The sequence below is a fragment of the Elephantulus edwardii genome, unplaced genomic scaffold, assembly GCF_000299155.1.
Source record: "Elephantulus edwardii isolate Elephantulus edwardi_28Jun2011 unplaced genomic scaffold, EleEdw1.0 scaffold00001, whole genome shotgun sequence".
NCBI lineage: Eukaryota > Metazoa > Chordata > Mammalia > Macroscelidea > Macroscelididae > Elephantulus > Elephantulus edwardii.
Window position 1 is genome coordinate 14,975,199 of NW_006399751.1, and position 15,925 is coordinate 14,991,123.

General features: G+C 55.2%; 1 protein-coding gene across 1 annotated transcript in view; it reads right to left on the reverse strand.

Moving 5' to 3' along the window:
• GPR56 (G protein-coupled receptor 56) overlaps positions 1–11,114 on the reverse strand; it is a 12,041-nt gene extending 927 nt beyond the window's left edge. Inside the window, exons 1-12 of the mRNA XM_006878924.1 lie at positions 11,054–11,114; positions 9,438–9,860; positions 8,583–8,715; positions 7,877–8,024; positions 7,352–7,483; positions 6,904–7,020; positions 6,684–6,729; positions 6,359–6,462; positions 5,438–5,556; positions 3,511–3,779; positions 2,065–2,173; positions 782–1,050 (exon numbers count right to left, since the gene is read on the reverse strand). Of these exons, the coding sequence (XP_006878986.1) occupies positions 782–1,050; positions 2,065–2,173; positions 3,511–3,779; positions 5,438–5,556; positions 6,359–6,462; positions 6,684–6,729; positions 6,904–7,020; positions 7,352–7,483; positions 7,877–8,024; positions 8,583–8,715; positions 9,438–9,860; positions 11,054–11,114 (1,930 nt within the window). The remainder of the gene's footprint in view (positions 1–781; positions 1,051–2,064; positions 2,174–3,510; positions 3,780–5,437; positions 5,557–6,358; positions 6,463–6,683; positions 6,730–6,903; positions 7,021–7,351; positions 7,484–7,876; positions 8,025–8,582; positions 8,716–9,437; positions 9,861–11,053) is intronic.
• Positions 11,115–15,925: the final 4,811 nt, after the last annotated feature.

Sequence of the window (15,925 nt, forward strand, 5' to 3'; positions counted from 1 at the left end):
TGTGTGTGTACCATCAAATCTGATCTGACTGGTACTAGAGGAGATTGCCCCTCCTTCTCCAGCACAGCATCTGATGGATTCGAACCATGCACCTCTGGGACTGCAGTGCAGCTTCCTGCCAGTTATTATTATTAATGTTAATGAAAATTTATAGAGACTTTGGATTTCCATTCATTCATTGTTGCATTTTCTCCCTGCCCACCCCTCCTCCCCAGTACACTCTTCTCTTTGAAAAGTAAAAGAAAAACTCTTTCATTGTTATACAATCTCTTCCCCCAAGTCCACTCCACTGTGCAGCCTTCGTTCTGGACTCTTGACATTACAATAATACCTAACCATATATCCCTTTTAAACAGTTCTTCGGAGCCCCTTTTAGTCCCCAGTGACTCACCTCCCTCAGGGTGTGTGTATGAGCCTGGGGAGGTCTGCCATGTCCACTCTCCCCTCCCGGGCCCTGGCACTGTCCCTCCTGCTATCTGCTCATATCCTCTCTGTTAGCACTTCTGGTGCTGGCTTGCTGGCTCACTGTCCTCCCAACCAGAGCATGAGCCCCACGGAGCAGGATCTTCACTTGGCCATCTCCCAAATGCAGACCCGACAGTGCTGGTGCCTCATAGGTGCTCAGGAAACATTTGCTGGCTGTGGCCTGCGTGTTCCTATTCTACAGACAGGAACCCTGAGAAGGGAAGCCTTCAGGGGCCTCGGTCCTCTCTTCCCAGTCCTGCACTCCACGCGTGTGCACCCCGCCTGGGCAGGGGAGCGGGGTCCTCTCCATACCTACCTTGGAAGGAGGTGATGATACTGAAGAGGTAGAGGACGACAAGCTGGAAGGTGCCGGAGGCAAAGGAGAAGAAGACCAGGGCCCAGGGCAGGCCGAGGACCAGGCTGAGGCCCAGGAGCGTCAGCACGTGGGGCCACTTCTGGGCATGAGGACGCAGCCGCAGGATCTGCACCACCATGGTGCCCAGCATGGCCGTGTTGAACAGGAACACCAGGCTGAAGAGGCCCAGGTTGGTGATGTGGCTGACCAGGGAGTCCCGGATCCAGCACCTGTGGGCAAGGTGGGAGAGCTCAGCCGCTCGGAATGGGGTGCCCCACGGCGAACCCGGCGGCAAGAGAGAGGGTGCCCTTCTCAACCCTCTGCCATGCCTTCCCTTTGGTGAGGGAGGGGCCTAGTTCAGGGCTAATGCCTCGAAGGCCTTCAGCAATTGCTAGACCCCCTTTTTCCACAGCCCTCATCCTGCAATAGAATCAAGTTGTCATTTAAGAGCTAGGTTTTCACGCTAGTTATGAAAAGGGATAATTGGTTTCTATTTATGTTGTTATATATACGCTCCAGAGTCGGACCCAACTCATAGCAGAGCCCCGGTGGGTTTTCAGAGGCTGTAAATCACATGGGAGGGGGACTGCCCATCTTTCTCCACTGGAGCAACTGGTGGATTCTAACAGAACAGATTGACAGCCCAGCTCCTTACCCACCAGGCCAACCGGCTTCCCCTTTCAACTTAACAGAGTTGATAACTATTTTTAGAACCATATTTAACCGAAAGAGTCAGATGATTTAAAGATGCTAAGCAAACAATGATACAGATAGTACAAGGATAAGGCAAAAATCATGGGGTCAGGATGTGAAGGACTATTTTCAGCACGCTGAGCCAACAGGAAGGAGTCTCCCCAGCCTGGAGTGTAAGAGCCTCAGCTTCTGGTCCTGCCTCCAGCACCGCCCCTCAGGGTGGCGGGAATGGATCCCTGGCCTTGCTAAGCCTACATCTTCCCGTCTACACAAGGAAACAAGGGGGAGCCACCAGGAATGCAGTGGGGGTTCATCTGCCTCACCCCAGACTGCCACTAACAGACGGGACAGTTGAGGCTCAGGGAAGGGCCAGGACTTGCCCAAGGGCACCCAGTGAGTAATGGCAGGGTAGCCCGCCCTCACGCTCCCTCACCCTCAGCCCAGGGCTCCCCCCAGGGCCAGGTCAACACCTCCAGCATCCCGGGTCCCCAGAGCCTCCTAGCCGGTGTCGCCCGGATCCAGCACAGCTCTGCAGCCACACAGCCACTCACATGGATGGGTAGATGACCTGCTCTGGAGTCCGGTGCACAGCCAGAATGATGGGGCCATAGTTGTCCACGTCCACCAGTGCTACCACGGCCACCAGGAAGATCGGGAACCCTACAGATGACAATCCCTGGAGTTTCATTTCCCCCCTCCCAAGAACCTGCCCTTCCCTCTGCCCACACAGAGGTATCAGGCCACACTCCCTACCTTGCCCATCTGGGGAGGTGTCCCTGAACTCGGGTCTTTGCTGTCCCCACTGTAGGCCGAGCTTCCCATAGCGACCCATCTCCCCTACCCCGTCCCACCCTCTTGGAGAAAGGGCCCAGAGTTTCCAGCTGCAGTCAGGAGGAGAGATGAAGGGCATCCCCTGGTGGGTAGCACTAGTGGGTGGAACTAGGCTGAAAGGCAACATATCAGTTCTGCCACCATGAGGTGTGGGGCAGCACACAGACCTCGTCCGGTTGCCAAGCCCACAGCCATCACCCAGGTCTGACTGAAGGGCGCCCCATGAAAGGAAGGGGTAAACAAAGAGGAGAAATGAGAAACGCTAGAGGAAGAACAAGCTGGGCTCGGCAGCGTGTGGAGGTGGTGGTTGTTATGTGCCATTGAGTCAGAAGCGACCCCAGGTTGACCCTCCAGCGGGTTTTCAGAGGCAGGAACAGCACAGGAGGAGACTGCCCCTCCTTCTTTTAAGGTGGATTCAAACTGCATGCCTTTGGAACTGCAGCGCAGATTCTAACCACTAGACCACCAGATTGAGGGCCCTAAAAATATCCAAAAGAACTTGTGGCGTGAGCTCCCAGGTCCTTGACACAAGACCCAACTGGGCTATAGTTGAACCGGGTTGTAGTTGGCCCCAAACACACCTAAACCCACAGGCAGCGACGCCACCAGGCAGGGCAAATTAGATGAGTGGAACAGACCAGATTGCAGCCCCAGCCATCCATCCACAGGGACCTCTGGTGGCCGAGTGGGTAAGGAGCTGCACTGCCAACCTGAAGGCAGGCAGTTTGAGTCCACCAGCTGCTCTGCCAGAGAAAGATGGGCTGTTTCCTACGATGAGATTTACAGCCTCTGAAAAGCCACGGAAGAGTCAGCTGTGAGTCAGTTCCAACTCAACAGCACACAACACCCCCTGTTGGATGTTTCGAGAGATTTGTTCACAGCAGCCCTGCCTGGAAGCCCCTTTGAATGGAATGAGTAATGTGGGTTCTTTGTATTTCCAGGGGACAAGGATCCAGGTGTAACCTTCCTAAACAGGTCCCTGACCCCACCAAGAAGGGACCCTGAAGACGAGTGAGAGAGAAGGAGCAGGGGCCAATCAGACAGGCAGGTGGAGAAATGGAGACAGGGGTCCGGGTTCTGCCAGCAGCCAGGTGGGAAAGGTCAGTCTGGGGGCCACTCACACCTTCGCTGAGCCAGGGGGGATGGCCCGACCCCGACTCACTCACCCCAGCCCACCAGGCTCAGCTTGAGCATGTAGCCAGGCACGTAGGTACCGAAGACCTCCACGACTAGCCGGTAGAGGTTGTAGCCCTCGAGGCCCATCCAGGTGAGGCAGGTGAGCAGCGAGAAGTGCAGGAACACGGCCGCGGCTCGGCAGGCCGCCTCGGAGCCCGTCAGGGCCACCGGCTCGCTGAGCAGGAAGCTCATATCCAGCAGGAAGACGGCCAGCAGCAAGTTCATGTGCACCTTGATGGTATAGTCCCGAGGCTTCCTCCTGGGCGGGGGAGGGCAGGGTGAGCCCACGGGCCAGTGTGGGCAGTGGGTGGGGTGCCCACTTCTCTGCCTCCTCCAGGAAGCCTTCCCAGGCTACACACACACACACACACACATGCCCAGCTGCACACAAACGCATGCATGCGCACACACACGCCCAGCTGCACACCAATGCACACACCTTCTCTAACTCTGTGGCTACGGTCAGTCGACTTCTGACTTGCCCTTGTGCCCCTGCTAAGGGGCACCCAGGCTTGACCCCATGTGAGCGTTTAACAGAAGCCTTACCCAGGCCAACAAAGAAGGCAAAGCAGCTACTACAGGAAGCCAGGTGCTTCCACAGCTGGAGGGGGAACTTCTGGATTTCTTGCTGTTTGGAGAACCCATGATGCTTTGCGCCGACCTGCCTGCCTGCAGGACTGTGTCCCCAGGCCATGCATGTGGAGTACGTGCATCTCTCTGAAAGGCTGGGTGTGTTACCATGCCAGGCATTCTAAGAAGTCCAGGGCCCGGCCAGCTTTCCTCCACAGCATTCCCATCTGCCCATGGATGGCTGGTTCCTGGGGGCCCTCTGAGCATCCCCTAAGCATCATGCAGCCCCACTCAGCCCTGCTCCTAGCCCTACCCTCCCCCTCGGGGTGGTCTCTTCCTGTGCACTTGAGTTGCTCCATCCCTGAAGTGGGACCATGATGCCTCTCTGACAGCATCACAAGAAGGGTTACACAGAAGTGTCAGGACAGGTAACACGCTCAGCTCCTAAGAGTTTCTATCCCATGCCAGCACATCTGTCATCACTGGGTAGGTGTCAGAGGACTTCCACTGAGCCCATCAGATGACCTCTCGCATCACCTACTGTAGCTCCATTGTATGTACAGCGATGGACACACATGACATAGGTACATGTATCTGTCATACATGCACACACACGTGCACAGAGCTCGTCCTCCCCCCCAAGTGTCAGGACAGTGAGGACACCTTGGCTGTCTACTCAAACAGGCCAGAGCCCGGCTGCAGGTAGGCTGACGTGCACTGGTGATTCAGTCTCTCACAGCCCCACTGCGCCACTCACAGTGGGGATGGAGTTAAGTGACAGGCTCCTTTCCCCCAGAAGACTCCAGCCGGGACTGGGATGACAGAAGCCCCACGGGGCTTCAAATTCAAGTGCTGACAGTGGACAGGCTTCCAAAGAGTCCCCAGGAACTAGAGAGAACTGGCAGGGCCGCACCCGTGCATAGCAGCCTCTGGGCTCTGGCACTTGCAGCTACGAGGGTCTGGAGCCGGCCTGCCTCTGCCACCTCCTCCCTGTGTGCCCTCAAACAAGTCACTTATGCTCTCTGAGCTTCCCTCCCATGGCCACTGAGAGATGAACCGAGATAATAATGTGCATGCACTCAGGGCAGGGCGTGTCCCAGAGGATGCTGGGCGCACGGGCTGTTAACCTCACCATCGCCATGACACCACATCGGATTATTCAAAGGCAGAAATCAAGACTGTTACATGAACTCTCTCAATATTTGTATTCCAACAATTAAAATTTTCAACGTTGTGCTGTGGAAACACATTTCTAGAAAATGTGGTCCCCAGTGCTCAGCAGACAGACAGCACCTCCATGGTTCCCCAACACACACACACACACACCAGGATCAGGGAGGGCCCTACCTGGAACAAAGGTAGGCAGCGATGGTGAAGACACAGGCCAGGGCAGAGATGACGCAGCCCACGTAGGACAGGAGGGTCAGGTAGTGCTTGTGGACGGCGTCCACCTCGATAGTTGAGACCTGGGCGGAAGACCAGGCAGGGCAGCTTCAGTGTCCCTGGTCAACACTGAGGGTTTGCCCAAGTGGGAGTCTGTGAACCATCCCCCTGTACAAGGTGAGGTCCCAGGAGTACAGTTTTCTCAAAGGGTTTCTGTAACTGCCACCACATTCTCAAATGGGCTTCCTCACCCACAAAAGTCAAGAATTCTCCAGTAAAACTACCCATTTCAGTCCTGCCTTTCACTTTTTCTACATTTAACATGAAAATAGATCTCCTGTGAGGCAGTGAGCTCCCCATCCCCAGGGGCATTCAACTGGATACCCTACAACAGGGAGGGCTGATGGTCTCTAGGGTTTTAGGTAAGACACTGGGAGTGTGAGCTTGGGATACAACACTTCTATAATTTCAGGGTTCACTGGAGTCCACTGCAGAGGCCTCCACTCTGGGCTTCTCCCTTTGGGAGCTTTCTAGAATATTTCTAGAAATATACTCCTAGTCCAGCCCCAACCCTGTGGAACCAGAATCCCAGGCAGGGTCTACCATGTTCGTTTGTATCATGCTCCCTGGTGATTCCAATGCACGTGATCATGGAGCAATTAGAAATCAGGTCTGCACAGATCCGATCTTGTACTTACTAGCTGTGTGACCCTGCATAAATTACTTCTCCTCTCTGAGCCTTGGTTTCTTATCTGTGAAATGGGCTAACAACAGAAGCTTCCCTGGGAGTTGTTATAAGGAAGAAATGACGCCATGTGTGAAAGGCGCCCAGCACAGAACAAGGCCTCGGCTGTGGCATTGCTGGGGCAGGGGGAGGCCACTCACCATCAACACCGCAAAGTAGGTCAGGTGGTTGCAGAGACAGGACGTCTGGGTCTCTGTCCTGAGGGTCTGACAGCCAGCGTCACTCCACCGCCCTGGGCTGTTCACTAAGAAGACCACAAACAGCTCTGGTCAAGCCCGAGTCCTCCAGGGCTCCATTGCACCCCTCTAAGTGCAAATAACTCGATGGCCACCACTCTCTTCAAAAGCCATTGTCTTTCTAATAGTCTTCTCTGAATAAGCCTCCTGATTAACCTTGACCTAATCCTAACCTTCAAGACTCTCTTTCTCCTCCAGAGCCTTGTCCAGCCCAGAACCCTGTACTCACATGTCAGGTCTTCAACCCAGAATACACACTGTAGAGTCACGTTCTTCTGGAGGGACAAGGAGAAGAATAAGCCCATTACAGTTCACCCCTTTGTGAAGGCCCAGGCCGAGGAAGTCTAAACTGAGCCCTCAGGATAAGTGAGGTAGGAAGCAGAGGCAAAAAGCAGGTTATGGCCATGCCAGGGGACCTCGCCTCCTTTGACTGGTTTTCTCATACTCACCGGCTGTGGCAGGTGCTGGAAGGTGAGAACCACAGGCTCAGAGAGGTTGATGGCTTTGGTATTCTGCACAACAATACCTAAAACCTTCTCACCCAAGACTTGGCTAGAATTCTTGTCCTAGATATATGGGGACAGAGGAAGAGAGGAGAGAGAGCCTTAGGGTTGAGGAGAGACCTGACAGTCCTCGAGAGGCTTCCCAGATTCCTCTCTCTCTGAAACGCATTTCGGGAGATGCTAAGTCTCCCTCTGGAAATAATCCATGTCCGGGTAGTCATTTACACTGTAGTGAGAACTACATCACTCGACCTTCTCCCTCCGGGAAACTACCACATCGCAGTTCAATTTGTGACTGCACAAGGAAAGGCTTAGACTCCTGGAGTTTGGAGCTGGGTCGTGTGCCTTCCTTTAGTTTTTCATCAGGGGTGGGCAGGAGGGTGAGACTTCATACCTGGAAAAGAGCTTGGCTGCTGAAATCCACTAGAAGGAGTCTCTTCTCGCCCTGCTCCTTCCGGCCTTTGGGCCTCTGGAAGAGGACACGGGGCAGCAGCACCGAGTACTCTAGGACCTCGCTCTGCTCCTCCTGCAGATCAGAGTCCAGCATCAGCACAGCCCTTCCCACTGCTGCCCTCTCTAACCCACCTCCTCCAGGCAGCCACACTGACTGCTACTGTCCCTCTCTCCTGTCCTGTGGTTGAACCTCAGGGTCCCAGGAACAAACCGGCCCGGACAATCACGTGGCTCTTCTGTCGTTCAAGGTGTCAAGACCTTAGCCTTGTCTACAGACGCTGTCACGGGTCATATGGGCAGCTAACCAGGCCCTTCCTGGTCTTCTGTTCACACTGTGGTCTAGGGCCCCCTAGGGCTGGAAGCAGTCCCCCTGCCACTTCTGTGTCTACACTGGGTCCTCTGACCACGAGGTGGCCGTGAACCAAGGAGGGTTCTGGCCCTGGCCCAGCCCCAGCATGGCCCTGACCTCCTGCCCGGAATGGAGGTGCAGGTCCTGGAGGGCTGCCGTGGGCTGGAGCTTCCACACGGTGGCGTTGACCCGGTCCTCCTTGAAGGACACCGTGTCCCCCGTGAATCTCAAGGAGGTCAGCTTCGACTCGAGACTCTGCAGCTGCCTGACAGGAAGGGGAGAGGGACAGGTGACCATGAGGGACAGCGGAGACAGGCAGGGAAGAGAGAGACAAGGAGAAAGGCTCAGGAAGACAGACACGTAAGGACGAGAGAGAGACAGGCAGGCAGAGAGGCAGAGTGGGGGGGAGGCAGGTAGAAGGGAACGGTCAAGGCGGAGCAAAGGGGAACAACAGACAGGTTAGTGTGGCGAGAGAATGACCAGAGACAGGAAGTGGGGGCAGCAAAGAAAAAGCGAAGAGGCCTGGGGTATGGGTCTGTGGGTACAGCACACAGCTCTCCACTGGCCCCCAGCCGGAGGGGACTCCCCACCTCAATGTCATAGGGAAATCTGCCCACCTCTCAGAGGGAGAGAGGACTTGGGAGCAGCTGTTCTGGGGTGATTGGATTGCTTTCACTGGCTCACATGGGTAAGGGGCTCTGCTAGGGAATGAGGGAGCAACGTCCAAGAGCAGAAGCTCAGAGAATGTTCCAGGCCCAGCACACACACACACACACACCCTGGTCTGTGCCCAGCACCGCCACCCCCGGTGTGTCACACTCACTGCCGAGCAGGGGTGGCCGAGGGCCTCCTGGAGCTCTTCTGGGGGTGCTTCAGAAACTGGCTGAGCAGCTGGAGGTCCCGCTTCAGCTCGCACATGTCCACTGAGGCATTGTGGGAGACCTTATGGGGGGGCTCTGGGACAAGGAAGGGAAAGACCGGTGTTGGCAGGGCCACTGGCCACATCCACTCTTCTCCCAGTTAAGCCTCATTGGGACTGAAAGCCCCACTTTACAGGAGAAGAAACTGAGACTGATGTGGATTTGCCTAGGATGCTGAGGAATGAGGCCAGCGTGATAGGGGCTCTGTCACACGGGGTCCTCCAGCACCTGGGGCCCGTCCACAGCAAGGTGGAGGGAGGGACTCTGACTACCTAGCACCCTACCCAGGCACTTTCTGTCTGCACACAAGGGGGCAGAGGGCCATCCCTGAGTCTCGTCTCTTTGTGGAAGGTTGTGGCAAGCTTATGTTGTCAAGGGCTTCAAACCCACTGGTCGCCCTGCCCGCAGGCTGCACACTCGCATCTCCAGGACCCAGGCAGAGGGCCTGGTGAGGTGGACAGAGCAGGAGAGGGCATGGGGCATGGGGGAGGAAACGTGTCCTGTGCCATGGGGGCCTGGTTTAAAGGGTATTTGAAAATGTTGCCTCATGTTTTAAAAGTGCTCCTTAGGCCAAACCAGATGTGTTCTCAGGACACCAGCTTGTAACTCTACTGAGCTTATCCCCAAGCCTCCCAGGTCAGGGGCAGAATCACAGCCTGGGGACAGGGACCACGCCTGCCAGCTGTGCACTTAGGGCCCAGGCCACTTCCACGCCGCCTGCCCTGTCTGCGGGTCTCTGCCCAGCTCTCCCTTCGTACCATGGAAGGAGAAGATATAGCTGGTGGCACTGGGCAGGCTGGTGTTTTGAGGGTTCCACCAGGAGGTGACGGAAGTGGCGAGCAGGGAGGGGCCCTGGGCTAAGATCTCCTTCTGGTGCCGAAAGCAAAGGAGGTGAGAGGCCTGGTCACTCAGCAAGAAGTCGTTCCTGCCGTAACGGAGGTGCAGCTTCCCGGTGTGTTGGCTCCAGTAGAGACAGAAGTGGTAGAGGCCCAGGCGGTCAGGGAGGACTCGGGAGGCCCCCGGGGCAGCCGGAAAGGGGGCGTGCACGGTGAAAGCCCCCACGGTGTTTGTGATGAAGATACGGAGCTCCGGCGTCTGCTCGTACTGGAGGCTGCTCAACTGTGTCTGGTTCCGCTGGCCACAGAAGCGGAAGTCTTCTCGGGGACTGCCAGCGGTGACACCTGGAGGAGGCAGAGGCTGCAGGTGGGGCTCAGGGGCAGGTAAACCGGGGTTCTGGGAGAGGACAGGCCCTGGGGCCACACTGCCCAGCCCTGAACACTAGGCCTCAAAAGGTCTACAAAAATGTACAGTCTACAGCCTCATCAAGCTGTGGTTTTCAAATTTGTTGTTGTTTGTTGTTATGTGCCGTCGAGTCGTTTGCGACTCATAGCGACCCTATGTACAACAACCCTAAACCCTGCTCTATCCTGTGCCAATCTCATTGCCTCTGACACACCCATCCCGATTACCCCAGTCACTGAATCAATCCACCTCATAGAGGGTCTTCCCCTCCTGCGCTGTCCCTCCACTCTACCCAGCATGATGTCCCTCTCCAAGGACCTGTCGCTCCTTACAACATGTCCAAAGTATGTCAGGCGAAGCCCCAGAATCCTTGCCTCCAAGGAGCAGCCTGGTTTAACCCTCTCTAGGATGAATCTGTTTGTTTTCTTGGCAGTCAATGGTACATTCAATACTCTTCTCCAGCACCACAGCTCAAAGGCGTCAATTCTCCTTCTGTCCTCCCTAGTCATTGTCCAACTCTCTGATGCATAACAAGTGATTGCAAAAACCATGGCCTGTATCAGGCGCACCTTAGTCTCCAGAGAGACACCGTTGCTCTTGAGTACTTTAGAGAGGTGGTTTTCAAATAGGAAATTTTTAAAAGTACAAAATAAAAATAATCATAATCTCCTGAAATAGCTTGCCTCCGGAAACCCTATGAACCTGCAGAAAGGATGAAAGTTATACAAGTGTCCAGATCTTTCATTCATAGGGTCGCTATGAGTCACCTACAACTCGACGGCACTTAACAACAACAATCTCAAAGGAAAAACAACATTTTTAATGACAACAAAGAATTTATGGTACAAAGGCTGCCGTGAACAGGTGTGTAGGCCGTGCACTGCACAAGGATGATACCCTGGCTGCAGAACATGCCTGGGGCTGAAATCTCATCCACATCTCCCAGCCCAAACTGGCAGGGCTCCATTTATCTGGAAAAAGGGGTGCCCCTTCCTTCTGCAAGGCACCATCCACTTGCTGAATTTTTGCCTGCAGGTTTGTGCTCGCCCAGAAGGGTTACCACGCATACTGCCAAATGCCTTACACAGGGGAGTATTTAACTGGGTCCCAACAGCCCCCAGAGAAGTCTTACCTTGGACCAGGAGGACAACCAGCAGGTGCAGCGCCATCTGAGGCAGACCTTGGCCAGTCATCTTCCTCCCTGGCTGTCACACTGAGAAGTCACCACCTGGAAGAGACCAGGAGTGTTAGCTGAGGGCCTGGGCTCCAGGGAGGTGGGGGTCAGCCTTACAGAGAAGCAGCCGATGGAGGGGAGCAGAGGAGACAACTGTCGAACAGCCTGGGGACCTCTTCAAGGGCTGCCAGATGCTCAACATCAAGAGGTCAGCTCCACATTTCACTTGCTCAAGATCCTAAGTTGTCAAAAATGAGAATAATAATAGCGCCTCCTTCCTGGGTCCAGAAGTCATGGGAAACTTTTCAACAGTCCCCAGTATCGCCTACAACCACTGTGGTCTGATAGAGGAGATTCAGAAGAAATAAGGTTCTCAGAGTTCTCCACTAGTAGCTTCACCATAGTCTTTGAGATCTAACTCAGAGGACACCTCCTTCAGGAAGGCTTCTTTGGTGTCCTCCGGAATCATCCCTGACAGTGCTGGATAAAGGCTGGGCAAGTGGCCTGTGGAAGGACCAGGACGCCCACAGCAACCCCTACGGGAGTCAGAGGAGAAACACTTCCTAAAGTGACCACCAGAGGGAGCCTGAGCCGCGGGAACAGAGGGTTATGGCCCTGCGTGGTGAGATGTCCAGTACCTCCTACCCCAGCGTGAGTGGGCACCTCTCCGTTACCTCTGTGCTGGCCTCTCCTCACTCCAGCTGTGCTAAAGCTCACTCCTGCTCTGTGAAGTGGGCACTTCTGCTGCACAGACAGGAAATCCTGGAGCCAAGGAGTCAAATGATTAGCCCAAGATTTCTCCATAAACTGAAGTATTTCCCTATCTCATCAAGACTGTGGCATCTGTCCTGGAACCGGCATGCTGGCTATCTGTATACAGATACAGGTGGTGTGGCCCTCCCAACTGACAACTCTGACCTCGCCTTGTGACAGAGCTGGGTACAGAGAGGGGTAGGCACGTTCATCTGCAGATGCCTGCCATAGCCAGACAAGGGGGACTAGTGTCCTGGTGACAAACAAGTAAGCTGTGTTTGGGAGAAACCACAATGGGCTTCCAGGAAGAGGTGACTTTTGAATTACTTATTTAGGGCAGCATTACAGAGAAGAGTGTCTCGGACAAGAAGTCCATTGTCACCTTCCTGGGCCAGGACTTCCTTGAACTCCTCCAAGCCAGAGTTGTAAAACGGAGCCACAGTTTCTCAGGCTGCACTGGCCTGGTCATATGTTAACCGGGCTTCTTATTTCCCCTCCAGGGCATCACAGGATGTCAGAAGAGAAAGGACTTGAAAGTCTTTTGGGGAAGAGCCACGGCTTCCGAAGCAGTGATTACAAGGTTTCACTCTGCATGCTCTAACTATTTTGGTTCCTTTTCAAACTGTCTCCCACCATCTCAGGTCAGCAGGAGGAAATCAAGAACCCACCCCAGGCCCCCACTTTCCTTCTCCTTTCTGACAGTTTCTGTTACTGTCCAATTCCGGGCCCCAGTCCTAGTGTCACCACCTCCAGGCAGTCCTCATGCCTCGACTATTGTAATGCACGCCAAACTGTTAGTTTGCATCTCACCTTGAGCACCAATCCCAACTCCCCCTTTCATTTCTGGATCCAAGACCTAGACAGACACATTAATCCACTCAGCAAGCTGGGGCAGGGGTGTGAGCTGACGAGAACCCGGGCATCTCTCGGGCCCACTGGCCTTCAAAGGGGCCACTACTGTCAGAGGACAAAGCCCAGAGGGGGGCTACCGTCAGTCCCTGGACCCTGCATTAGCCCTCCTGGAAGGGTGTTGAGAGCAAAGGAGGTGGGATCAGGGAGTGAGATCCCCGTTGATGGAAGGAAACAAGTGAGATCACATCACCATGGGTGTCAGGAAAGATGTAAACAGAGACAAGAGAGGAGGCTGTATGGCCCTGATGGTTCCGGGGTCACTCCTACATTCCAGATGTTTCAACAGCTCTTCTAAGGTGGACAACTCTGTCCCTCTCCACTTTCTTCCACTCACTACCTGTGTGTCTTTGGGTTAACTGCTCACCCTCTCTGGGCCTCACTCTACTAACCTGTAATAGGTAGGAAGACAGCACCCATCACAAAGGCAGTTGAGTTGTAAGAATGGGATTAACTCCTCCTTGTGAAGGTTTAGAACAGGGCCTTGCCCTCCGACCCCCTCACAAGCCTTTCAGAGAGCTCCCCATGATTATTGCTGCCTTCCATTCCCACGAAGCCCTGCACACCCCAAACGAGCTCACCCTGAAGAGGATTTACCCCAGGAAAATGCCTCAGACGTGGACCTTCCTTTCCCGGAGAGCAAAGGCAAGCCTGAAACCCCACCCAGAAAATTTCCCTCCTGGCCCAGCAGCTCCAGGCCTAGCAGAGGGGCAGGAGTGCAGGGCTGGGCACAGAGGATTCCAACTCAGGTGGGGAAGGGGAAAAACACCATCCTGAGAGCCCACTTGGCCCTGCCCGCCCCCTGCTGCCCCCACCACACCACAGAGAACCCTTCCCTTCTCAACATACGTCCTTCTTCACAGAGCAAGCCACAACCAGAAACACCCCCAGAGTCAGAGAAGGGGTGTTCTCACCACCACGCCACAGTAGAAACATCCTCGATATTATATTAAATCCCCAGAGCCACTCAGTGAGAACAGTCCTACTGTTTCCCCATTTTACAGGCCAGAAAACTGAGGCTGAGAAGAGTTCTGAGATCACAGAGGGCTGTAGTGTGACCCTACACAAAATACCAGCGCTCACCCCAGCCCATCTTCCCTTCCAGAGATGGGTTAGGGTCCCAGAAATGCATGTTCCTCTGGTTTGGCAAGCCAGGGGAAGCAAGGTCTTGGGAAACAGAAGAGAGGGGTTGTGGTCAGGGCCACGTGCAGTTTAAGGATTCTGGTCTGGGACAGAAAGCCTGGGGCCGAGCCCCCAGAGTAACACCCACCTCCCCCCCCCCTTCCTGAGCAGCAGCCCTTGACCTCAGGCCTTCCGTAAACAGAGGACAGAACGTGCTGGTCCTGGGCATACAATGGGGCCACCATCACCGGTTCCACCAGTTCCGCACTGCAAAGGATGCTGGGTCCTGTCTGAGCTGAGACAACCCCCCAATCTTACCCCAGATGCAACAGGCCCAGGAAAGGGGCTCCAGCTGAGGCCCAGCCCTGCCCCTCTACATCCACAGTTAGGGAGTGGGGGACAGGGGCTCCCCATTCACTTTCTCCCCCAGGCCCTGAGTCACTTCCTCTGTGATCCATGCGGAGACCGAGTCACCCCCGGCCCAGAACAGGCTCCTGGAAAACCCATTTCCTGGAGGATGGAGGTGGAAGTGAGTGGATAGGACTAAGCGGATCTGGGTTAACCCCTCCGGGACAGGCCACTCCACTGGCCGGGAAAACGCCTGGACAGACCCAACCCCCACCCCCCTCCGTATTTCTCCTTCTCCTTCCACGCACTGTGGTCCGAGGGCCACTCCCAGACTGACACATCCACACCCAGGCCTTCGCTCACCCCGCTTCCCCTGCTGGCATTCCCTGACACTGACGGAGCTCCTCGGGATGCAGTTAACACACTCGGCTGCCAGCCGTGACTTGGGAGGCTCAAGACCACCGGAAGGTGCCTCAGAAGGAAAGCCTGGTGACCTGCTTCCCAACAGTCAGCCTTTGCTCCGCTGTGGAGCACTGGCCAGTCCGGACACACCGGGTGTGAACCAGAGCCAGCTTGACGGCAGAGGGTCATCCCTGTGATAGCCAGTTCATCTTCTGAGTCCTGCGGAGACATGCCCTCAGCACGCGGTGACCCTCATCCCCACTCCCATCAGAACTGACCGCTGCTGCCGGTCCCCCATTGCACTCAGCCCTCACTGCGTATGTGCATCCGTGTAGAGGTGGAGGTGTGAGCGTACGCATGGAGGTGTGTGCGAGAGCATGTGTGTTAAGGTGTGTGAAGATGCACATGTGAGCACATATATGGGGTATATGTGAACGTGTACATGGATGTGTGCATGGTGACCATATGTGTGCAGGTGCACGTGTGAGGCTTTCTCTGGAGCTGTCTGTGTGAACACAGGTGTGAAGGTGAGGTGTGAGCACACCTGTGCAGGGAGGTGTGTGAACACAGGTGTGAAGGCGTGGTGTGAGCACACCTGTGGAGGTAGAGGTGTGTGCACACAGGCACACGTGCGAGGCTTTCTCTGGAGCTGTCTGTGTGAACACAGGTGTGAAGGCGAGGTGTGAGGATACCTGTGGAGGGAGGTGTGTGCATACAGGTGCACATGTGAGGCTGTTTCTGGAGCTGTTCTTGTGAACACAAGTGTGAAGGCGAGGTGTGAGCACACCTGTGGAGGGAGGCATGTGCATACAGGTGCACGTGTGAGGCTGTCTCTGGAGCTGTCCGTGTGAACACAGGTGTGAAGACGAGGTGTGAGCACACTCAGGGAGGGAGGTGTGTGCACACAGGTGCACGTGTGAGGCTGTCTCTGGAGCTGTCCATGTGTGCACACAGGTGCACATGTGAGGCTGTCTCTGGAGTTGTCCATGTGAACACAAGTGTGAAGGTGAGGTGTGAGCACACCTGGGTAAGGAGGCATGTGCATATAGGTGCACGTATGAGGCTGTCTCTGGAGCTGTCCATGTGAGCACAGGTGTGAAGGTGAGGTGTGAGTACACCCGGGGAGGGAGGTGTGTGCATAAAGGTGCACGTGTGAGGCTGTCTCTGGAGTTGTCCATGTGAGCACAGGTGTGAAGGTGAGGTGTGAGGGAGGTGTGTGTAAACAGGGGCACGTGTGAGGCTGTCTCTGGAGTTGTATGTGTGAACACAGGTGTGAAGGTGAGGTGTGAGCACACC